At 56.8% G+C, this 23,544-nt stretch overlaps 9 protein-coding genes across 9 annotated transcripts; 5 read left to right on the forward strand and 4 right to left on the reverse strand.

Moving 5' to 3' along the window:
- Positions 1-7,047: 7,047 nt before the first annotated feature.
- Positions 7,048-7,434, reverse strand: PHYSODRAFT_296219 (hypothetical protein; the record flags this gene model as incomplete). The annotated part of the gene is made up of 1 exon (XM_009520983.1): positions 7,048-7,434. One exon carries the CDS (start codon positions 7,432-7,434, stop codon positions 7,048-7,050), a length of 387 nt encoding a protein of 128 aa, XP_009519278.1.
- A 382-nt stretch (positions 7,435-7,816) lies between these two features.
- Positions 7,817-9,220, forward strand: PHYSODRAFT_325150 (hypothetical protein; the record flags this gene model as incomplete). Its single annotated transcript, XM_009520984.1, has 4 exons — positions 7,817-8,154; positions 8,511-8,586; positions 8,629-9,058; positions 9,111-9,220. 4 exons carry the CDS (start codon positions 7,817-7,819, stop codon positions 9,218-9,220), a joined length of 954 nt encoding a protein of 317 aa, XP_009519279.1.
- A 352-nt stretch (positions 9,221-9,572) lies between these two features.
- On the forward strand, positions 9,573-9,896 carry PHYSODRAFT_391121 (hypothetical protein; the record flags this gene model as incomplete). Its single annotated transcript, XM_009520985.1, has 2 exons — positions 9,573-9,785; positions 9,822-9,896. Coding segments are annotated over 2 exons (288 nt in total), but the record flags the coding sequence as incomplete, so codon positions are not given.
- Positions 9,897-10,544: 648 nt separating this feature from the next.
- PHYSODRAFT_487639 (hypothetical protein) lies at positions 10,545-12,532 on the forward strand (the record flags this gene model as incomplete). The annotated part of the gene is made up of 5 exons (XM_009520986.1): positions 10,545-10,795; positions 10,913-11,161; positions 11,228-11,939; positions 12,026-12,351; positions 12,430-12,532. 5 exons carry the CDS (start codon positions 10,545-10,547, stop codon positions 12,530-12,532), a joined length of 1,641 nt encoding a protein of 546 aa, XP_009519281.1.
- A 147-nt stretch (positions 12,533-12,679) lies between these two features.
- Positions 12,680-13,828, forward strand: PHYSODRAFT_484525 (hypothetical protein; the record flags this gene model as incomplete). Its single annotated transcript, XM_009520987.1, has 2 exons — positions 12,680-13,001; positions 13,068-13,828. 2 exons carry the CDS (start codon positions 12,680-12,682, stop codon positions 13,826-13,828), a joined length of 1,083 nt encoding a protein of 360 aa, XP_009519282.1.
- A 626-nt stretch (positions 13,829-14,454) lies between these two features.
- On the reverse strand, positions 14,455-15,078 carry PHYSODRAFT_485486 (hypothetical protein; the record flags this gene model as incomplete). Its single annotated transcript, XM_009520988.1, has 3 exons — positions 14,455-14,745; positions 14,929-14,964; positions 15,043-15,078. 3 exons carry the CDS (start codon positions 15,076-15,078, stop codon positions 14,455-14,457), a joined length of 363 nt encoding a protein of 120 aa, XP_009519283.1.
- Positions 15,079-15,670: 592 nt separating this feature from the next.
- Positions 15,671-17,395, reverse strand: PHYSODRAFT_485321 (hypothetical protein; the record flags this gene model as incomplete). Its single annotated transcript, XM_009520989.1, has 4 exons — positions 15,671-16,406; positions 16,482-16,876; positions 16,994-17,068; positions 17,201-17,395. The coding sequence occupies 4 exons, from the start codon at positions 17,393-17,395 to the stop codon at positions 15,671-15,673; spliced, it is 1,401 nt and encodes a 466-aa protein (XP_009519284.1).
- Positions 17,396-17,723: 328 nt separating this feature from the next.
- PHYSODRAFT_353902 (hypothetical protein) lies at positions 17,724-19,131 on the forward strand. The gene is made up of 5 exons (XM_009520990.1): positions 17,724-17,872; positions 17,974-18,059; positions 18,142-18,213; positions 18,291-18,643; positions 18,724-19,131. Exons 1-5 carry the CDS (start codon positions 17,762-17,764, stop codon positions 18,915-18,917), a joined length of 816 nt encoding a protein of 271 aa, XP_009519285.1. The 5' UTR covers positions 17,724-17,761; the 3' UTR covers positions 18,918-19,131.
- Positions 19,132-19,694: 563 nt separating this feature from the next.
- PHYSODRAFT_484078 (hypothetical protein) lies at positions 19,695-23,276 on the reverse strand (the record flags this gene model as incomplete). Its single annotated transcript, XM_009520991.1, has 2 exons — positions 19,695-21,871; positions 22,013-23,276. Coding segments are annotated over 2 exons (3,441 nt in total), but the record flags the coding sequence as incomplete, so codon positions are not given.
- Positions 23,277-23,544: the final 268 nt, after the last annotated feature.

Here is a 23,544-nt window from a genome sequence, read left to right on the forward strand (position 1 = left end):
CAACTCTGGACGAATCGTCTTGGACGGCATACTTTCTTCCGAGTCGGGTGCACGGCCGATGCAGTTGGGAGTTGATTGCGTTTGTGTTACCCGCGGTTTTCGAAAGTGAGCGAGATGCAATCCGGTTTTCTCAACTGTAGGGAAAGAAGATGCCCCCTGTTCCCAGTCAACGGTAGGGTCAAATCGACTCCCCTGCCCAACTGTAGGGTCAACTAACGCTCGTGTCTGCTGGAACAAAACCAGCAGCACGTCCAGCGTTGCTTTCTAGTAAGCTATCGGAACAACCAGTTAGCATTACACTGCGACCCTTCTTGCCACTGACACGGAGAAGCTAAAATGAATCAGAGGACTTATCCCGAGCGGCATAATTCCTTCGGAAGATTGGGAGTTGTTGGGTATTTTTTGTGCTTACTGAGCTCGAGGGTTGAGATCCAACATTTTCTTAGCTGTCTCTGTTTCCTACCCAACGGTAGCTCAGCACTATAATGCCAGGAAAAAATGCCGCACAGTTGGTATTCATAAACTTAGGGAGAGCACGCATTCTTCCGTCAACCGCACGGAAAGTTTCGCCGCCTCGATCAGGCTAGCTGCACTGACAACCCAGAGGCCTGAAGTCACGCCAACGAACAGGACGGGAGTCTGGTTGAATGTGAGCAAATTGCCAAGGAAAGGTGCGTCACCACCGCTGTAGATCGCCACCGCAGGTTGAATTACAGTAAAGACGACGACCGCAGCACTCAGCAATCCCATAGCGACCTTGCACACCACACAATAGATCACCAGCTTCTACTCTTGGCAACTCATAGCGAGGTGTGGCAGCACAAAGACTTCGTCGCTTGTGCGCTGACTGGGTAGAACGTACCAAAGCCGATAAATAGTGAAGAGGCAATGAGTGGTTTCTGGCTCTGGATACGAACCAAATAGGCTTGATCTACCGGACGATGATGGCTCAGGCTCGTAACAGGCCTCGGAATCGAGCCGCAAGTCGCCGAAGAAAAGCTCAGCAAGAACAACATCCGCTTCGAGAACATTTTTCACGGAGGACAGCGAGATAACGAATAGCAAAACTCCACAGCCACCCGGGACGAACAGCACGGCGAATAGTATCAGGGGTCCGAGAAAGACATAGAAGTTCCATGTGACTGCGACGCAGTACGCCACAGCACCTCCGAGATACACGAGGAAAAGCAGGCAACCCCAGGCAGACGGAGACAGCCGAATCATTAAGGCTGCGATGACCCAGGCGGGCATCAGCGCCAAACTCGATAGCATGAGCCCAGCTGTAACGGGGTACAATCAAGTGTACCCATTACATGAAGAGTGACGGGTGTCACTCTCCCGAGTACATGGTACATGGTACCAGTAGCCCCGCAAGCCACCATTTGAGTTTGCGTGGGCTTTTGTATAGTTAACTTGTAGTTTGTATTACGACCAAGTTAACCTCTACCAAAATACAGTCAGTCTTATAACCTACTCCTTTGTAGCAAACCGTTCCCTTTGAGGCCGGGAACTGGTGAACTGCTGTTCACCTGGATAGTAATATCCGCACGCACTTCCTCTGTGCATTGTGCTGTGTGACCCCGTCACACTTGGTAGCACTTGTAGTCAATCCTACGCCTACGTGGGTAGATTGGTCTACCTGAATCCTCGGTGGCTCAGGTCTGTGAGCCACGATGGACCGAAGTGAGTTTCCTCACTTGACTGACTCGCAGTTCGAGTCGGTGCGGAAGATGGCGGGCATCTTCGGAAGAGATGCCCTCCGGAGCTTGGCGGCGGCGACGCCAGCCGAGCAGGTCGAGCGGGTGAGCGCGTTTGACGAGTACGAACGCGGGCTCATCGCTCATGTGCAGGGAAACCTGCTGGCTCAGATGAGTGAGCCCAAACGGGTGCAGCCTAAGCCTCTGCGGCTAGCGGTGCCTCCGTTCGAAGGGAAGGAAGGTGAGAACCTTCACTTCTGGATCCGGGAGACCGAGATCGCAATGAGCGCAGGTCTCATCTCGGCCGAGAACCTTCGAGTCGCCTTCGCGCTCTCCAATCTTGGCGGACGTGCCAGGACTTGGGTGTATACGCGCGAAGCGATGTCGCCTGGATGTTTCACATCCTGGGCTCAGCTGTGTGAGCAGCTTCGAGCCGCTTTTCTCCCGGCGAACAACGAGTTCCGCCAGCGCTCGTGCTTCCTTGCCTGCAAACAAGGGGAGCGCGAGCTGTACGCGTACGTACAGGAGATGCGCACGTTGGCAACCTCGCTGGTGGGGAACCCACTGTCGGAAGACGTCAAGATGACAGTCTTCGTGGACGGCCTGAAGGTCGGTCCTGCGCGCACGCAGTTGTTCCGCGTGCGCACCGCCACTATGGAGGAGGCGATCCAAGTCGCCCTCCAGGAAGAGTACAGCCACAAGCAGGCTGGTGCTCTGGCTGTTGTACAGCCTGTGGTCGCTGACAGCGAACGAGAACCCATGGATCTGAGTTCGGCTGAGCAGTACTCAGCCCGCTGCTACGGCTGCGGCGGACTAGGACACTATCAACGTGTCTGCCCATCGCCTGGATCTGGGAAGAAGACCTACCCGAAGACCAGAGGGTCAAGGGGACGCCGACGCCATGCACCGTCAGGTGCTCAAGGGGGACACAACCACCAGTAAGGACGAGGGCCTTGCTGGGGTTGGCCCGAGTCTTTGTGATGGGTGTACGGAAGGCGTACACCACAGAGACCCGGGGTCCCTTGCGAGCACTGACGCTCGCATTGGTGAAGGACAACGGTGGGTTGTCGGTAGTACACGTGAGTGTGCGGGGGTAATGGTATCCCTAGACATGATTGAGTCTGGGACGTCGCGTGGATGTTCGCACGTCGCCAGATGTGTCGGTTGGAATAACGACACAAGTGCCGAGACTCTGAGAGAGAGTCTAAGCACAAGGTCAGGTCTCATTGACTGAGGCTGGGCCGAAGAAGAACCTTGGGGTCCGCTGTGACCCTGGCTGCCGCGCTCGAGGGCGCTGACAGCAATGGAACCGCACATGGTCCCGGACATGGAACCGTACATCGTCCCGGACATCGTGCCGAAGCCGGCCCTGGGCATGGAACCGTATATGCCCTCGGCTTGAGCAAGTATGACTTGGCCCTGAGTGCGCCGTGCAAGCTGCACAGGCTCTCGGTCGAGTAGCGCGGCAACGCCTTGAGGCTAAGTCGGCCCTCTGTGTCTGACAGAGCATTGGTGAGTCATGTTCCCACCTCTGGACAGACACAAGGGCGTCCGATGGGACCGCCAGGGCGCTGGATGCGTCCGACAAGACGAAGAAGAAGAAGGGAGGCATCATTGACATGCTGATCTCCATGAAGAAGGTGCAGTGTATCTGCAACCGAGGGCTGTTATGCCTGGCATGTGGAGCTACCTCAACAAGCAACTCCAGTGCTGAGAGTCATTGCTCGGCATGAGCATTGACAAGGGTGGTGTTCGATGACACCACCAGGTAGGTAACCAAGGACCACTGACTAGCGGGTAACTTAGTTCCGCACAGAGCATGTAATGCTGAGGAGGCCGCTCAAGGCACCTCCGGCGTGGGTAACCAAGTACCACGGACGGTCGCCCAGACCTTAACTGAAGAGGAACGCGCTGCACGCGCTTCCTGTGTGGGTAACCAAGTACCACGCCAGGTCACTCAGACCTAAACTGATGAGGAAGGTGCACGATGCACTTCCTGTGTGGGTAACATAGTTCCACACGCGTCACTCAGACGGTAACGGATTGTGAAGCCGCATGATGCGCTTCCTGTGTGGGTAACGTAGTTCCACACGATGCCGTAAGGCTCCGCATGAGCCGGAAGGAGTCGCTCGAAGCGACTTCAGCGTGGGTAACTTGGTTCCACGCACGGATAGTACGACCAAGACTAGTGATCAGGTCACTTGGGTCTCCTCGCGTGTGGTGGATGACCACACGGAGTTTAAGAGGCTCGTGACACCGTCACGATGTCATAGCCGGACGGTCCTCTTGAAGGCGCCGCGCGGCTTTGATTTTAAGCGGGGGAGGAGTGCGCGGAAGCACTTCCTTCCTCCAAGGGCTTGGCACCCGGTCATCATGGATGACGTTCGACTGGGTGTCGACCAGCGCAGCTGTGGCCATGCGCACAGAAGACGTGGATTGGGTACACGACGTACCTGCGGCGATGCATGTTGCGCCGCCGCCGACTCGGCGAGCATGGTCGATCACGACTGGAACGTGTCTGCCGGAGGGCGACACCTCAATGACCACATGCAGGAGCATGCTCGGTCTGAAGGCAAAGGCCGCTGCACGGCAGGGATCGTTGGTACGGTCTGTCGCGCCTAGCACTGTGCGGCGTTGGGACATCAAGTGCCCATGACTCGGTGCCGAGATGGCTGAGTCTGAGTATGCGTGCATGCCATGCAGCTACTCTGAATGCAGGACAAGCCGTACGCTGTCATGGGTGTCATTGCCCGAAGGCGTGGGTAACAGAGTAACACGTCAAGTCACGCAGACTCAAACTGCATCCAGGCTGGTAGATGCCAAGCCCTGGTCGACGATGTTGACCCAGAGCCAAAGAAGGGTAGCTGCCCGTGCCACTGGAGTCTGCTGGCACGGTGACTCGGTGCTGCAGGGCGGCGCGAGGTTAGGCGGCCGGCTGGCGCCTGACCCGCCGGGGCTCAAATCGTAAGTGGGGGAGGGGATCGGAAGTGCCCTTCCTCCCGAGGTCTCTGGCATGAGACTTGCTTCGTCGTAGAAGCCAGTGTAGTGGCTGCATGGTGTAGCCACTCACGAAGTATTGCACGAAGGTGCTGGACCTGATGCATCGCTGCTCAGGTTCCATGGTCATGGTGACCGATGGCCAGCAACCTTGGCAGCGGCTACTGTCACTGCTGGGCCGAAGATGACGCGCGCATTCGCTGCTGGAAGGCTGCCTATGTCAGGCAAAGACATGGCAGCCAGTCTGCGGCTTGGTCCGCGGACGATGGCATGTGTACATACGCAACACCATGCCGCAGCGTGATGCTGTTGCAACACTGGACGCGGTACGTCTACCGGCCAGGTAGCCATCAGCACCACGCCAAAGCTCCAGGCTGTTGCTACGCTGGGCGCGGCACGTCTGCCGGCCAGGTAGCTATCAGTCCCGAGCATGGGTGTTGCCCACGAGGGGAGAACCCGAACGTGTTGCCTTTGCAGACATTCACAGTTGGCGCGGCACATGCCGCACCTGTAAGGCGCGAAGCCATACGCGCGCACGTGGCACATACTACCTGTGAGATAGTCGCGGTGCGTGACGCTCACTGTGCGCGTGGCACTTGGTGTACGCGAGGTACCCCTAGTGCACGCGACACTACTTGTGCACGTGGCACTTGAGGTGCACGAGGCACTTATGGCAGTCGTGGTACGTGTCATACACGACGTGCCTTTGGTGTATGATGTGGTGCCCTCGTACACCTTGAGGTCCTGTATGGACTGTGTGCCATGCGGTCTTGCACGCACACCGACCTGGTGTTGGTCGCCGCGACGCAGGATGCGATCGCCGGTGACGGAGGGCAATACACCCCACACCACGATGAAGTACCCTTGCGGTACCCTGGTGTCGAAGGAAGACACCTTAGCGTCGGCGACGTGATGGCCGTGACGCGCTGCAGGGCTTTAGACAAGTCCGCCGCGTTGCTCTGTATGATGAGCGGGTTGCTGGAAGCAGCCATGGTCGCTCAAGCAAACACGACGTTGAAGCATGACGCTTCATGGCTGTGATCAGCGCTTGACCATAGCCCACGGGTCGAGCCGACGTATTCGGCCGACCGGCACACCGTGCTGTGACGAGCGGGGCCCTGTCGGGCCGCTGTCATGGCCGGAGATGAGCAGCACAGCTCTCTCCATGGTTACGCTACGCGCTGACCGGAAAGGTGCTGTCCCTCGCGGGAGGCACTGCAGCACGAACGTGCCAGCGGGGCCCGAGGGCCATGCGACGCCAACTGCTGGTTGTCTACGAGGGACACCGCACGTTTGGAGGCACATGCATCCCGTGCCGAGGCACTCTTCGCCTGCTAGCGCTGTGAATACGGCCACTAAACGCGTCGGCTTCGCGGCCAACATCGCCGAGGGCAGGGGGGTTTCGCGCGGGGTGCCCGCTGCGGGCACAAGTCACTGTGGGCGTGACGATGAGGCGCGCCAGCCTTGCGGCGGCAGCGCCCGAGAATCCGACCTTTGGGTGTTCGGATTCTCTCGAAGCTGATTGGAGAATCAGATGTGATTCTCAGATAAGTGGGGGAGGATGTAACGGGGTACAATCAAGTGTACCCATTACATGAAGAGTGACGGGTGTCACTCTCCCGAGTACATGGTACATGGTACCAGTAGCCCCGCAAGCCAACCATTTGAGTTTGCGTGGGCTTTTGTATAGTTAACTTGTAGTTTGTATTACGACCAAGTTAACCTCTACCAAAATACAGTCAGTCTTATAACCTACTCCTTTGTAGCAAACCGTTCCCTTTGAGGCCGGGAACTGGTGAACTGCTGTTCACCTGGATAGTAATATCCGCACGCACTTCCTCTGTGCATTGTGCTGTGTGACCCCGTCACACCAGCTGAGATAACACTACCAGCCCCCACAATCACGATCAGCGCGTGGAAGATGAAGACGGCGACTCGTTTGAGCAACTCCTTTGCAAGCCGACTGCACCACTGCAGTCCACTCTTCAGCTTCGAGTTCACTTCACTCCATTCAATTTTTGGGTGCGTTAAGTCCTCTAACAACGGGCGAAGAAGGCAACTCGACTCGGTGTGGCTGGTCTCGGACGGCATCTTTTCTTCGATTGTCTTTGCAAGAATGAAGGCTGGGAAACAACCAACAGTAGGGTCGGTTCCCATCTTGTTACGTGGCTGGCGAACCCAAGTGTTCAAAGTTAAATAATTCGGGACAAGTGTGTTCAACCTGAACTTGGGGATCTTTTAGCTCGTCAAAAACGAGCAAAGTCAGTTGGGAGAGCAACCGGTGATGCGAACACTGCACCAATCACCCACATCAACAACGTGCAGACAATGGGTTTCTCTTGGAACGTGATATCTAGCCCGAAGACGGAGCGGTCTCCACCGCTAGAATCAAGACCAACGGCTGAATCATGATAGCGTCTACGATCCCGGAACTTATCACACCGACGATAGCCTTAGGCACGACGAAGTAAGGCGTAGATAAAACTCTCTGGCGAGTTAATGGGGAGGACAGCCCAGGCCCATTTGGCATAGCTAACTCGACCCGATCGCTCAGATTGGTCAGGAAGGAGTTGATTTTCGCCGGAAAATCGGATTGAGTTGAAAAACCAACCGTGTTTGCGATACAGACGTCTGCCTTCCTCACTTGTTCCAGTAAGAGAAGAGCAAGGTAAGCGATGCCAGCTCCGAGAGTGCCGCACACGCAAATAATTAAGGGTATCCAAAGCAGTGCTGTCTTCATAACGGGCCACTTGACCCCGATAATGAGCAACACAAGTCCACCGACCCCCACTAGCACCTTCGTGCACTCTCCAGCGTCCCTGATACATTCAACCGCACGATATATCAACCACACTCCAGCCAAGCTAATGACTAGAACCATCAGAAAAAGGAACACTGTGTCTTGAGTGGGTTTCTTTCTCTTGAAATGTAAGGTGGTGCCTTTGACTCTATAGCCTGGTTTCAATGGCGTGTAACTTAGATACTGGCTGCCAGGAGATGGGGGCTCGTCCTTTATTGCCGAACCCGAGATCCTATCGACTTCGGCTTGTCCTCAAAATTCCGTGTGGGGTTTCCATTCTTCGATTTGCCGCCTGCCGCACACCCCTGTCACTCGTCGAGCCATGGCGGGTACGGCAATCCGGTGGAGACCTCCGGACGAGGAAGACGAGAGGTTGCGAGTGGCCGCTGATCTTCGCAAGTCGCTCCTGAAAGAAAAACGAAGTCCGCTCGTGTATTCAACTCTCGTCATGCCCCTGAACGCATTTTGTTCAAATCGACTTCTGCGTGGAGTGCTGGAGAAGAATGCGGTCGCCTTGCAGAACATCCGGGTGGAAGCTTGGAAGCTGGCGAACTTCCATTGCGCGAGGCTCTTCGAGCACCACAGGTCGATTTATCCCGACTATCCGGCTGTACCAGCTAGCTCCCGCGTGTTGGAGACAGTGTTGAAGCTCGACGCAGGGTTCTTCTATCGATGTTGCTCTGGGCTAGCAGCTAGCAGCTACGCGAGAGCGTCAAATTCAGATCGAACTGGACCACTTGAAGCTTCTCTGACCATCTTCTTGGACCAGCGCAGTCGCTTTGACACCTATACGCCTCCGAATGTCGCCCATATGAGTTCCTTCCTCAACACTTTGTCGAAGGATATGGCTACCGCGACGAGTAACCACATCCGCTACAACTTCGAAGCGCGCCTCGTTCAATACGTCGTTCTACGATATGGATATACAAGACCCGATGCCCAAACATTGGCTACCAGACTGAAGAACGGGAACACGCAACACACGGACGACGAGATCGACCTGCTGGCTTGGCTAGACCTCCCCCGACTGCAGCGAATATCAAGAATCACCTCGTGCTCTTCCTCGGAAAATTGTACGACATTTTGGAGTTTGTGGAGCCGCTGGGATGACGAGTATTCTCTCTGCTACCTCAGCCTACTACGTGCATTTCGGCATACTACTCTGTGGAGACCTCCCATCTGTACCAGATCGCGAAGAACATCATAAGCTCGCACGACGAAGACATTTTCAACCTGTGCACTGCTCTCGACGGCCAGGGTCGCAAACGCTACGCTACTTCCGCTGAGTTCCACACAGTCCGCGAGCTAATGTGGAAAACCGTCTTCGATTTAAGCCGATGTGTCAGCTCCGATGGGAATCCAGACACCGATCCTCGGATCGGTAGAGGGCGTCGCAAGTTCGAGTATATGATCCGGACCAATGGATATGCAGTGTGTATTCTGACATCTATACCTCGTGAGCTGCAACGAACGGTGCAGCCGGGCCTGTACAAACCCCACACGCTCATTGGAGTCGGCCCCGGGGAGCGAATGCCCCTTACCTGCTACAGCCGTCCGGCCCCCGGTACCTACGTCAACCTTCCGGATGAACCTTGCCCAATGTCTGGCTGGTGCAGTGTATGCCACGACCACAATGGGGGCGAACGTCATGGTAAGAAGCGTCGGCGAGGTCACAGACGGCGTCAGCGTCGTCGCAAACGCCGAAGCCAAGCTGTGTGCGACGTAGTCGGATGGTGTGATATCTGCCACAAGACCCAGCCGAAGTTCCACCCCCGAAAGCACGGCGTCCGTCGCAGAACGCACTTCTTGAGAGAAGGAGCCCATGTCCTTCAAACCTCTTCGGCTGAGTATCGACACATGGCGCGAATTGAGTACCACGCGCACTGGTTCCAAAATCTTTAAAAAGGCGCATGGGCTATGGAGAGTTTATCGACAACATGCCTTCGCTGAAGACGACTTCATCGTCACGACTACTCGAGGGCTACAAGTACATGTGGCGACACATGGACGACATTCTGCTGTTCAGCGCCTCCGTGGGGTTCCGCAAGTGGCGCTTTACATTGTCCAGGTTCAAGCGCCAAGCCGTTTGCAAACTAGCAAAGAGAATCGTGCCGACTATCGACCGCGACGTGTGCGTCTGTCTCGGCAACTGGAACCAGCACAAGGGAGTTTCGGGCTACATGAACGCGCCCATCAAGCGCCTCACCGCTGAGCTCTCTCGCCGCGCAACGCTCATATCCGTGGATGAGTTTCGCACCAGCCGTCTGTGCTTGGACTGCTTCACACCAATGGTAGGCATGCCATTTGCAGATCCCGAATCGGACGAGGCGAAGCCATCGAGGAACGTGCGGGTGTGCAAGAACATACTCTGCGGCGCGAGGTGCTGGGAACGCGACGTCAACGCGGCCAAGAATATGTGGCAACTAGGCCTACAGCAAGTTTCTGGTCGCCGGCGCCCATGGCAATTCCTGCGCGGGCGCCGCCTCAACTAGGACATGCACTCAGTCGTGGGAACGGGGGGAAACCCAAACGCAAGCCCACTCGGTACACGGTCGCGACGTAGCTCCGGTAGCGTAGACCAGTCCGAACGTACATTTCTTTCGAGAATATAACCAGCGAACACCAGGACGCAAAATGCGCCACCGACGGCCACCACAGAGTTCAGAGCGGGGAAAACGAGCAGTATGCACCCACGCTTGATACTTGTCACCGCACCACACACCATCACACTTAGCATGGAGTCGTAAGGGCCACGTCGGCCGTGCTCATCTTCGTCCAGCGTCTTTGACCGGCGCTGCGCCTCTGCTGGATCCCCGGCAGCAGCGACGACGACCTCAACATCGAAAGAGTCGCTGAGCTGCTCGTGCTGTTGTATCAATGCTACAGTAGTTGGCAGGAGCGAGATATTTTGGAAATGCGCAGTGTATCCGTCGTCCCCGACGCTGCACGGCAACTTCAAAGTTGAAGTGAGAAACCAGTCTGATTGGTCCACCTTGCGGGTCCATTTCCACCAATCGCCCATCGTTTCAAGCCAGTAGCGATCTCGTCCTATGCAGCCCGCAACGTGGACTCGCGACCGCGCTGCGCAGCTCGCGGCGCTGTACAGCTCGCTGCGACAGCTGCAGACCTTCTCGGGCGAGGACGAGCGCATGCGCTGGCGCTGGCGGCTGCACCAGCTGCGGCGGCAGCAGGACATGGAGCAGCAGGACGCGCCCGACGCTTGGGCCGCGCACATGGCTTCGCTGCTGACGGCGATGGAGAATCAGATCTCGGCGCTGCCAGTGGAGAGTGATGGTCGCTTGTCTCGCGCGCGCGCGTCCTCTGCCGCGGCTGCAATCAGCGAGTTCCGTCTCTCAGTGGAGGACGCAGCTGACGAGTCCATTACTACCAATAAGAATGATACGTCCACACCGCCGAGACGAGGCTCGATCCCCATTATGGAGAACGAGACGCTGGCCACCATGGAAGACACGAGACGAGGCAGCTGGCAGCACATGTCCAGCTTTGTGCGGGCCGCCTCAGGCCGCACCCTGGGCGCTCTGACGCGCGCCAGCGCCCGGGATCGAGGACGGTCCTTGCCGCTGTCGACTCGCATGAGCATGACCGAGTTCGATGCAGAGGTGAAGGACGAGGAGACGGGAGATGAGATATCCCTTGCAGTCGCGGCGTCCACTCAGCCGCCGTCGTCTATTGATCTGGAGGAGGAGACGAAGACGGAGACGAACGGGCTGAGCTTGTCCTTGACGGCGTTCAGACGGCAGGAGAGCAACAGCCTCGGCCACTCGGTGCCGAGCTTGCTGCGGTCTATGGCTAGCTACTTGGGTCTATCCATGGAGGAGACGTTCCTCTGTCAGATCTGCTACGACTACGCGCCTGTGAGTACGTCGTACGCACTAACGGGGTGTGGCCATACTTTCTGCGAGGCGTGCTTGAAGAACTATCTGGAGTTTAAGATTAAGGAGGGGCAGGTCTATCCCAAGTGCTTTTTTGAGAACTCGGACGACAAGGCGGCGTGCAAGGCCGATATCGTGGTGGATGACATCCAGTCGCTAGTGTCCGACGAGGTCTGGCAGAAGTATAACAAGTTCAAGTTTAACAAGGAGCACGAGCTCGCGCGGCAGTGCCCGTACTGCGACCACTCGCAGATATGCGCTGGGAGTGACCACCCGGAGTGCGTTTGTGAGGCTTGCAGCCGCGAGTTTTGCTTCGTGCACAGCAATGCTCATCAAGGTCGGACCTGTGCCGAATACGACAAGCAGATGATCGCTGTGGAGAAGCTCAACAATGCCCTGATTAGTAAGATCTCCAAGCCATGTCCTGGATGCCAGAACAATGTCGAGAAGACTGGCGGCTGCAATCAGATGAAGTGTGTCGTGTGCAACACAAGCTTCTGCTGGATCTGCCTCAAGGTCATCGACGACAGTGTCTTCCCGGAGCACTTTCAGGTTCGCCACCCTGCCCACAAAATTGTCACTGTCGAAATTAGGGGACACTAACAGTTTCTGTGCTCTGGTTGTCTTGTGTTGCGCAGTGGTGGAATGTCCGAGGCTGCGCAGGCAATCAGATGGCAGACATCGAGGGGCAAGGCACCACTCAAAAGGGCATCGGTATGGTGATGCGGATTCTCTTCTTCGTGCTGTTTGGCCCGCCTGCGTTCGTACTGGCTGTGGTGTTCTGCATCCTGTGCTGCTGCTTCCTTCCCTGCACAACCAACGCTCGGCTCACGTTCCGGCAAGCGTTCACGACCTGCTTTTGCGCGTCTGGCTACGTGCTCCTTGCGCCAATCGTGCTGGCGTTGGGACTCGCTGCCCTCGGCGTGTTCATCGGTGGCGTCGCTGCTGGAGCTGCAGTGCTGGTGTGCGTGTCGCCCATCGTTGGCTTGCTGCTGCTCTTCCGACGCGATACCTGGCGGGCGACACTAAGTGGCCGATCAAGTTCGCGTCGCTCGGGGCACGACGAGACACTCACGGCACATGATATCGAAGACACGAACGGCCAATCGCCCAGCGACCAGACCATCTTTCGCGTGTCCACCTGAGGGTCCTGAGCGTTCATGGACACTTGGGTGGACGTTATATGTCGATGTGGACACTTTCTGTCTCATCGCTACCTTTATAAGTATCACTTATTTAATTTGACATGTATACTTATTTAAGCACACATCAATGCCAGTTCTTGGTTGGCGATGCCGTACAATAGGAGTCTGCGGCCCGAGGAGCGAGGAAACGCGTTGGTGGCACCGCTGTCTGCTGGAGCGCGCGATTTCTACAGTGACAAGCAGTCTAGTGTCTACACCACAGCGGCAAATGCCAGCATCCAAAAGGACCTGACGCGGCACGCGCTGGAGCTTCTTCTGCTGGACTCGACAAAATTGACACATTCCAGGACCAAGGACGACATCTTCTTCCTGTTAGACTTGGGTGCAGGCTCCGGGTTGAGCACAAAGGCAGCTCAGGATTGGTTCCGTTCAAGAGAAATGCCGGCGTTCACACTGGCGTTTGACATCAGTTCGTCGATGTTGTCTCTAGCGTCGAAGGAGGAGGAAGAAGAGGGAGAGCAGGAGAGCACCCAAGCACAAGTTGACTTTTACTGTGGCAATGCGGCCCAGAAGCTTCCCATTCGAGATGGAGTGCTGGATGCTGCGATCGGCATCTCAATGCTGCAGTGGTTGCAGCCAAAAGGACTGGAAGTTTGCTTCTCGTCACTGTTGACACAATTGTCGGGCGAGAAGGACTCGCGCGCGGTTTTCCAGGTTTACCCCTCGGGGTTGGAGTACGTCGACATCATGGAGAAGACTGCACTGCAAGTGGGGTTTGATCGCGCGGAGACGTTTGTATCGTTCCCGCATACGACTACAGCGAAGAAATGGTTCTTGTGTGTGGAAAAACTGAAGCACAAAGAGGCGGACGGAAAAGAGAAAGAGGCCGAAGACAAGCAGGAGATGTGTCTATTTGGTCGACGTTTTGAACGACGGTGTGTGTTGCAGTGGCTTGGGAAGAAAAACGACTGTGCGAAGGAGATTCGAGCTCGAGTTGAGAGGGAGCACGTGAAGACGGCGTGGCACATCTGGCGGAAGTACCGGCGGTCGGTTGTAGATGCTGTTGATACTGCGGCGTCGCCATCCAAAAAGCAGAAGATCATGCACGCCAAAGCACAGCAATCCCTAGAGCTCTACCCAAGCGACAAAATCATCGGGCGGGCTCTACAAGTGCGGTTTGAAGAACGGGCTGGAAAGATCTCTCATGCATTTTTAGTGCAGAATGCTGCGGAGGTTGCGGAGGTGCTGCACTCGGCCTACACAGAGGCTAGAAAAATTGAGCTCGCTGGAAATTAAGGCGCACGTTGTGCTGCTTATTGGAAATGATTGCCATGCTGAAGCTGGTATTGTTTAGTTTAGCATGAATTATCAAGATCGTGCGCGGGAGTCTCTAGGCGAAGTAACATTGCCAGTAAGAAAGCCAAGCTCACCAAACAATACAGTGGCAACGTGCAAAATCTGTGTCCGACTCGCAGCCTCATCCAAGCCGAAAAGCTCACGTAAACTGTCCTGGAATTCTTGCTCAGCTCGCATGTTGCCAACCAAGCGCTGCAAAGGGATTGAGGTGACAAACTCATTAGCATTTTCAGTAACGATATGATGTTGCATTTAGCACCTAACGCACCCGAATAGTTGGCGCCAGCTGATCAATGCGCGGTACCCGAAGCAGCTTCATGTTTGCAAGCAAAACCTCGTGGGCTTTGGAACCAGGCGGCTTCATTTGATCACGACGCGCATCAAGCTCCACCAGCACATCATGCACATGGGACAAAATCTACACGCAACTAAGTACACACGCAATCTTAAAGCGCAGACATACGTATCTACTACGGACCATTTTCAAGGCTTCGCTGCAAGAAAAATCTGCTGTAAACTGAGCTCGTACAGAGTAGAAGGCATCCTAAGAGCAGCAAATCCGCCAATTAGTACAGTTTTGAACCAACATAACCTGACAACATGCCCACCTCATCAAACCGCTTGAGAAGTTTTTCTATTCGCTCGACGAATCGCTGGTACGCTGTTGAAACGTGGGCGAGTTGTTGTAATTTTTCCACAGACTGTGGGAGCTCTCCAACATCCTCGACCTCCAGCACGTAGCAGCAGGAAGCAACAATATCGGAGCAAATCCGACCAACACGCTCTAACACATTGGCCTCTGTCAGGTTCTGCATCTTCAGTGCGGGGTCTAAAGAGAGATAGCAGTCCAACTTCTCCTTCAGATACTTGTGCTTGGTCGCAGACTTCCCAGTATTCACTCGCAACGACTGAAGTATCCTCTCTTCGATTATCCTCTCCGAAAGAGAAGATTCGTTTACAGCCGCTTCTTCATTCACGCCGATGCCACTCTGGGCATTAGGCGCGCCAGCATCCTTCGCCCGGACACGCAACTTTCCCACATGCCGCTGCAGTCGCTCAACCTCCAGCTGTGACGACTACAGTACAACACAACATAACGGGCGTTCATACTCAGTTCAAAAATGCCCATTGCACTACTAGCTGTTCCAACCCACCAGTAATTCGCGTCGCGTCGGTCGAGCTTGCAGCATATCACGCAGCTTTGCATTCTCGCGGCCGAGTTCCCCGATCAACCTACTCTGCTGCCTAAAAAACGGCGCCAGCTCTTGCATCACATAGTCGACACTCCCTTCCACCTGGTTACTATGCTTTGCCCCAGCAGCTTCACTACGTCCTTCCAGCGTCTGCACCAGTCGGTCGATCTTGCGACTCCACGCAACGTGATCCTTCCTCGCCTCCTCCACCTTCTCGTTCCATAGAGAAGAAGCTGCTGGCCCCGTGTATTTGTCGTTTAAAGCCGTAAAACGCGCATCCTCCTCTTCTAGAAGGTCCTTGTCCTCCTCTCGCTTCTGCTTCTCTCGAGTCAAATCCTGCTGCAAACGCAGCGCGTAGCTAGCGTACCGCTTCACGTCGCTCCGAGCCGCCTGTTATAACACAACTAGAGCGCTTTGGCACCAATAACAGCGCATCACTTCCTCTATAGGCACAATATACCTTGAGCTGGAGGCGGAGTTCGCGAAGCTCTTCCTCCATCGCGTTTGAATAATATGTTACAGGTAGAAAACGGAAATCAATCCGGATAACATGTCTGTATAACATCGTGGGGGTAAGTTGAACTCTATTTTACCACTTGAACCAGTCTGCAGGCAGCGTGAACACTCCGTCTTGGCCGAGCCCGTACGTGCGGCTGATGCAAATGCTGCGGCCTTGAGTGTACGTGTCCAGGAAGCGCACCATGCCTTGAGGAATGGAACTTCTCGAGCTCGGCGGCGTCATGCCGACCACAGCCTTGAGCAGCTCCTCGCACGCCACGACTGCCATGCCCACTGGAATCCCCTCGTCCCGCGTGATAGCCTTCACATGCATTGCGTCTGCGCAGCGAGAGGATATGTACGCAAACGCCTCTAGGTTTGCGTTGTGCGTCTCTTGCTGGCGGCGGATCAACGACCGATTCGTGCTGAGAAACGAGATAGCCTCTCCGTACGAGCTCGTGAACGGCGCTCGCACTTCGCCGGTCTCTAAGACCACCCACTCGTACGAATCATCTTCGATGACAAGCGCGAACTTCTCCAGTAAGCCTTGCTCGCTGCTCTGGCCCGCAGCATCGCGCTGCCGCATACTTTGCAGAAACGTCCGGTAGCCAAGAGCTGAGCACGTGTGGCCTCTAGAAATGTTGGCTTCTCCGAGAGCTGCGGTGGCATCTGCCTGCAAAGTTGCCAGGCTTTCCTGTGCTGCCTTCATGAACACGACCATATTCGCATCGATGGTCTCAAGTACTTGCACCCACTGCACCGGGACATCCGCCGGGTTGAGCACAATACGGTACTCGTTGCTGAGGTCGATCCCGGAAGGGTTGGCACTGAACACGAGAACAAAATCGCTTGAGTATCACAACACAAACGTGCAAATACTAGCACAATGCTGTGCTGCGCACCTGAGGTCAATCGTCGCGCCACGAAGGAAGTCTTTGGGTGTGAAGATGCCCTGCTTGTTCGCTCGCGAGTACTTGCGCAGCGTCTGGAGAAGAATCATGACGGTCGTGTTCAAGTGCATGGTAGACCATCCGCACGAAAACAGCACGTCTTGAAGGTCGAGTTCACGCTTCAGGGTGTTCTTGGCCGACTGAATCGACTCCCACGCAATTCTCTGCCGTTGCTGGGCCTCCATCGTCTCCTCCTCCTTCATAAACTCCAGCAATCCCTGTAAAGTTTGAATCGGTTTCTTCCTCCGTCTCGACGCAGACGCCACCGCTGCGCGGTTCGCCTTGGCGTACATCTCGCCCATGGTAAAGTCCCCGAAATCCATGCCGCTGGGACGCCTCCTTCCTCCCTGCTGGCCTTGCCACCAGTTGTCAGGCCTCCTCTCCGCTCTCTTTTTGGCTCGACGCGGCTGAGATCCCGCGCCAGACATCGTGGCCTCCTCCTCCACGCTGGCCTGCACCACGACGCCGCACTCCTTCAAGACGGCAACCATCTTGGTCTCAATATTGGCAGCCAGCTCCAGCGCGAACCTTTTCAGCCTCTTGGTCTCCTCATTCTGCTCTGCTGAGCTCAGGGACGGCACCAGCACGCTGAAGTAGACCTGCCCACGCCCCAGTAACATCCTCAGTCAGCGCTCTCATCTCGCTCCTGCAACTTAACGAGCGATCTTCACCTTCTCCCGTGGAGCTCCAAGTCTCCTCCAGCTCATGGAGCCCGCACCGCCTTGAGCCGCGTAGTGCTCGTCCATGAACTGGTTCAGCAGCTTAACGGACTGCAGATTCTCATCGTGGACCTTGGGGTTGTTGCGGAAGTGGTCGGGGTGCACGCGCAGCAGGAACTGCTTGAGCGTCGTGGAGCGCTTGGCCATCGCCGTCCCATGCCACGTTTGTCTTGCGCTGAGTATGGCCGAACTTCAAGTGTCGCAGAATGACTGCTTCAAACTGGTGTGGCGCGGTGTGTCGTCTGGACCTCCGGAATCGAGCGGCTGAAGTTTCGCCCCTTATATCCGCATCCTGGGTAAACGCATGCGCAGACAGGTTATAGGTTCAGACAGGCCAAAAGTATGCGACTTCATCAATAGCGCGACTAAGTACGCTTCAGATATTGGATTAGACAGGCGCGGTTTAACGCTCGAAACCCGCGCCGCACCCTTGCGTTTGCCCCGAGCCGTCAGTCTCGAATTCCAACGGTGGAGTTGATCCCGCGAGTTCACGTGTCCAGAAGCAGAGAAAAGATGCTGGCGGCTGTGCGTTCCATCCAGAAGCCCGTGGTGAGCACGGGCGTGCGCGCCCTGAGCGTGCCGGCCTACCACCCGGACCTCAAGTCCCAGGCGGCCAAGCCCAAGGTGCGTAGAGCGAGACTACGTCCTAGTCTTTTTGGTGTAGACCCTCTCCGCCCGCCTGATACTGAGACTGACGTGGCTGCTGCCTGCCTGCGACCGAGTAGAACATCAAGTACTTCAAGATCTACCGTTGGGACCCCGAGTCCAAGGAGAAGCCCTACCAGTGCACGTACCCCGTGGACCTGGACGAGTACGTGGGGCTGGACGCGAAGGACGTTAAATGAGCGAGGGGAGGGAGATACTGACGCCCCCGTGGCTATTGTCCTCTGTAGGTGCGGACCCATGGTGCTGGACGCCCTCATCAAGATCAAGAACGAGCAGGACCCGACGCTGACCTTCCGTCGGTAGGACAATTCAGTGTATCATAAGGAGGAGGGAGACGAGAGCAGTAGGACTAAGTGGACGTGTTGTTGCTATGCAGCTCGTGCCGTGAGGGCATTTGCGGCTCGTGCGCCATGAACATCGACGGTGGCAACACGCTGGCGTGTCTGAGCCCCATCAAGAAGAACAAGGACGTGAGCAGCATCCACCCGCTGCCGCACATGTACGTCATCCGCGACCTGGTGCCGGACATGAACAACTTCTACGACCAGTACACGTCCATCAAGCCGTGGCTGCACTCGGACAAGCCCCGCGACGTCAACCACGAGCACCTGCAGTCCATCGAGGACCGCAAGAAGCTCGACGGCATGTACGAGTGCATTCTGTGCGCGTGCTGCAGCACCTCGTGCCCGAGCTACTGGTGGAACCCCGACAAGTACCTCGGCCCCGCCGGTACGTTGCTAGCTTTCTCTACTGTCGAACGGTCAGTGACAGATATCTAACTACTGTTTTTTACTGTTGCTGCCCCACAGTGCTGATGCAGGCGTTCCGCTGGATCGAGGACTCGCGTGACGACAAGACGGAGGAGCGTCTGCGCGCGCTGGACGACTCGTTCAAGCTGTACAAGTGCCACACCATCATGAACTGCACGCGCACATGTCCGAAGGGCCTGAACCCGGCTCAGGCCATCGGCAAGATTAAGACCCGACTTGCCAGCCTGCACTAAGCGCGCGGGCGGTAGGCCACGAGGCGCAGCGAGCGAGGCAGCCACGCGCAAGGTGTGATACAACGTAGCAGCAGAGAAACACACAACACGGAAAGAAGCTGCAGCGGGAGGCGTCTCTGTCAACGAGCCGCGGCGACCAACCGATCGCACAGTGTTGGTTGCCGAGCGCTTGGAGGCGACAAATTGAACAAAAAATACAAAACTCCTACACGCGAATGAAGGTGGCGTCGATGCATTGCATTGCATTGATGAAGGGTGAAGAGCGCCCGAGGTCCTCCCTGGTTTAACACGCTGAAACGCAAAGCCTGGCCGTGTGACGCGCTGTTGTGGTGGCAGCGCTTTCACACAGCTTTAGCGTCTCTGCACGGCGCCCCGCATCAGCTGGCACGGTGCTTGGATGAACATGGCAAACAAGCAGAGCGGATTGCAGCGCTTCGGCGCGCAACGAGGCGAGGAAGCATACTCGAAGCAAGCTGCAAGGTCAAGTATTTTCATTGTAATGTAGTAACTTGGCTGGCCTGCACAGGCCCAGCGGCTAACGCACTTCACCAACGCTGCAAGCCAAAATCATGTCTAAATCGTCCTCTCCAACATTGAGCACTTCACTGACACTGAGAGGAAAAACTAAAAGAGAAAAGCAATGTCGTAGCGGGACGAAGCGCGGCCTCGCCGCCCCGCCCGCTCTAGCCTCCACCACGCCCCGTCTTGCTCTGGTGAGGCCAGCTAGTCGCGCTCGCGGAATTGATCGTACATTACTGCTACAGCGGGGCGCCCCCGTCATACTGTCGCGCTCACGCGCTGGGTCACGAACGCCGGTCCGTGGCGAATCTTCATCAGCGTGGTCTTGGTACACGTCTTGAGGAAGTTGACAGTCTTCTTCACGCCCATCGTCGAGGTGTTGCGGCCGTTGATCTCGATGATCACGTCGCCCACGCAAATATGCCGCAGCAGCTCGCAGCACGGCTCCTGGCACACGTCCGTCACCAGCGGGTAGGTGCCCTTGGCAAAGCGCACCTCCTTGAGCTGCAATCCAATGCTCCGGTTCTCCTTCCACTTGATAAGATAAGTCGTACTGTCCGGGGTGTCGGCCATCGTCAACTTAGGCTTCGGTCGGCCGCGCACTTGGACTGTCGTGTTGACGGCATTCGGTGCAACGAGTGGAACTGTAAGCGCCTCCTCTTCCGTGAGCGCTGGCAGCTTCGTGACACCACGAGCAGTCTTGCCCTTCTTCTTATACTTCGCCAAGTTGGCGTGGAGTGACGACTTGCTTGGTTTTGGAGGGCTTGCTGAGTCCACTTTGTCTTTCGGAGCTTCCTGCATCATGATATCGCCGTCCACGATGTCGATGTCACTGGAGATGTCAGGGTCGTTCGAGAACTCATCCGACGAGTCGGAGTCGGACGCGTCTGTGAAGTCGACCTTGGAGACCTCTGCTGCGGCATCGATGGAAGGACTTCCAGCACTAGACGTAGCTTCGTCGCGCGGTGACGCGGCGCTGCTTACGTGAAGGTGCGTCTTCTTTCGTTCCGGCTCAGGCTCAAGATCCCATGGACTTGAGCTGTGGTCGTCGTTCTCAGAAGTACTGCTCTCGACAACGTCGGCCTCCGATTCCTCGACAGCGACTCCCACTTCCACGTCTGATGCAAGCATACCGACCTCCACGTCGTCAAGGTCAGTGTTGTCGTCCGAGGAGTTTTCCACAGGCAGCGACGGCAGGACAGGCTCCGCTTCCTCGGCCATTTTCGCCTCTACGCCAAGCTCCGCCTCGTCAGCCAAATCGGCTTCTTGGGCGAGCTCAGCATCTTCAATCACTTCAGCTGCTTCCGCAATCCCAGCATCCTCGACCACTTCAGCTTCGTCAATCAACTCAGCATCTTCGGCCATAGCAGCGGTCTCCAAGTGGATGTCAGAGCTCGGTGGCACAGGCACTGCAATGTCAACATCTTCATCTTCGTCCACCAGAATAACCGGCTGTGCCTTAATCGTTGGCGACGGTATTTGTTCAGGCAGATCCCACGGCTCCGTAGGTGACAGATGTGTCGGTTTGCTGAGTGGGGACAATACAGGTTCCTCCTCGTGCACAGGGATACTTGCCTTCTGAAGGTGCCGCAGCTCTTCACTAGCGTTGCGACTCCGGTTACCATGTGCGTTCTCAAAACTTGGAGAGCTCTCCTTTGATGCTTGGGCAGTCTCCTCCTCCATCTGAATCGGAGAGTCGGTAGCATGAACATCGTCTTCAACGTCGACAACAGGCGATGATGCATGATTGCTCGACTCACTGCCGATCTCCGTAGTAATGAAGGGTGACATCGGCGAAGCGAATGGTGAACTGCTAACCTTCGGAGAACTGCCAATATTCGGCGACGCCCGTGGAGACGCATTGAATGTCGGGGAAATATCCACTCTTGGCGAACTCTGAACCAGTGGAGATCCACTGGCTTTCGGCGAAACCTCGTAATTAGTGCTGGGGACATTTTCTGCTGCTGCTGCTGGTGATTGCCTCATGCTTGAACGAAGATCCGACATGACGGGGGAAATTGGCGGCGGCGTACGCCCCCTCTCGAGGTGGCGGTGCTCACGTTGAACATTATCTGGTTCCAATCGCACTTGCGGAGAAGGAGGGCGCGGCGGCGGCGTAGATGATCGCTTAACGGTGGGACTAGGAGAGCGATTTCGATGAGCCATTCGGCTCTCCGATAACGGTGCCGGCGGCGACGGAGTCGTATCCACAGTGACCGACGGAGTCCGATTTCTTGCTGCTTCCTCTTGCTCGCGTCGTCGTTGCTCCTCCAGCAACTGCTGCTCACGCATTTGCTGCTCACGCGTTTCTTGTTCCCGTATTTGCTGCTCACGTTTTTCTTGCTCCCGCATTTGCTGCTCACGCATCTGCTGCTCACGCTTTTGCTGTTCTCGCATTTGCTGCTCGCGCTCCTGCTGCTCACGCTTTTGCTGTTCTCGCATTTGCTGCTCGCGCTCCTGCTGCTCACGTTGCTGCCGCTCGCGTAGTTCACGCTGCTGCAGCTCGCGCTGTTGTTGCTCACGCTGCTGCTGCTCACGTTGTTGCTGCTCCCGCAATTGTTGTTGCTGAAGTTCACGCTTTTGCTCCTGCTCCCTTATTTGCTGCTGCTCCCGCATTTGTTGCTGCCGTTGCTGGAGTTGTTGGTGCAACTGCTGCTGCTGTCGTTGCTGCTGCTGTTGCTGCTCCCCTTGCTTCACAATAACCACTTGATCCGTCGACTGCCTCCGCCTGAACACCAACCTCACGGGCTTGTTCATCTGCTGGAGCCTTCCAAAGAACGCTTCGAACGTGTAATCTGCCGACTTGACGTCGTTGGCCGACACGAGCGTGTCGTTGATGGCGACAGCACGCCGCACCACCGGATTCGCGCTCGGAGTCGACCGCGTGACCACCGGCAGGTTTGTCGAGCGGTCCTCGCCAAAGAACAGACCGAGCGACCCCGTTTCCCAGTACACTTGGTACTCGTGCGGTCCGAGCGGTGAATGAGAAGACTGCCCCCCACTTCCGTTCGCTGCCGCCGCATCACGCGGCGAAACCTGGTCCCTGTTGCTCGGCTGTCGTCGCTGAGCTTGGGACGCGCCCATCCTGTCGCTGCTTCCTCCACTCACGCCACCCGGTCCAATCGACTGCGCCGCTGGGTTGGCGGGGCCGACCGAGTCCTTCGCCGACGTAGCGCGCCAGAACGCGCCCCTCATGGCCTTGGGCGGTTTCTGGTCCTTCTGCGGCACCGAGTTGGCTCTCGACAGCTTGCCCGTGGGGTCCCCCTCGTCAGCGTTGGCCGAGCTCTGCCTCGCATAGTGGCTGGAGCTGTTGACGGCGTTGGTCGAGCTTGAGCGCTGCACGCCGAAGAGCTGCGAGGCCTCGTCCTCGTCCGAGGACGGCGTGCTGGCCGACACGCGCTCGAAGCGCAGCAGCACGGGTTTCTTCATGGTGGCCAGGATCTTGAAGAAGTCCGAGAACGAGTGATCTTTGGAGCGCACGACGTTGACGTACTTGAGGATGTCCCCCTGACTCACGGCGGGGGAGATGCACGACTCGGTGGCCTTGGACACGTACGGGATGCCGTCCTTCTCCGACTCGAGGAAGATCACGCCCAGCACGCCGCGCTCCCACAGCACCTCGTACTCGTTCTCCCCGAGGGGCGGCAGCTTGTCCCTGATCTTGTCGGCCCACGTGGCGCGGCGCATGATGCCGCCGCCTCCCCCCGCGGGGGACGAGCTGCTGCCCGGCCCGTGGCTGGGCGTGGACGAGCTGCTCGACTTGCTGGAGAACAACGGGCCCGCGCGGAAGTTCTTGCGGGACATCTTCTTCATGGCCGACGTCGCGAGCGCCTTCGTCGTGCGGCGGGGCTACGAGCTACGTCGGTCGGTCCGGCGCGTGGGCTGCGTCGGTGGGTGCCTCCCCCTGCTCCGTCCTGCTGCTGCTGCTGGCGCCGTGACGGTCTCGACCGCTTGGTACGCGGCGCGCGTTCTCGTCTCTCGCTCTGGCTTGGAGGCGGGGCTCGACGATTAGACAGGAGCGCTAAGTACGATCGGCTTCCCCCGATGGCCTGTCTGCGGCCGCCGCTGCAGTGTCGGTCAGCTCGAAAGTTACGCGGCCGGCTGGCCG

Source organism: Phytophthora sojae, assembly GCF_000149755.1.
Source record: "Phytophthora sojae unplaced genomic scaffold PHYSOscaffold_2, whole genome shotgun sequence".
In the NCBI taxonomy this organism is placed as follows: Eukaryota; Oomycota; class Peronosporomycetes; order Peronosporales; family Peronosporaceae; genus Phytophthora; species Phytophthora sojae.

Excerpts from the sequence above, each read along its gene's own strand:
- PHYSODRAFT_353902 (XM_009520990.1), top strand. The coding sequence starts at position 17,762 with ATGCTGGCGGCTGTGCGTTCCATCCAGAAGCCCGTGGTGAGCACGGGC. Across the intron at positions 18,060-18,141 it reads TACCCCGTGGACCTGGACGA|GTGCGGACCCATGGTGCTGG; the intron begins GTACGTGGGGCT and ends TGTCCTCTGTAG. Across the intron at positions 18,214-18,290 it reads CCGACGCTGACCTTCCGTCG|CTCGTGCCGTGAGGGCATTT; the intron begins GTAGGACAATTC and ends GTTGCTATGCAG.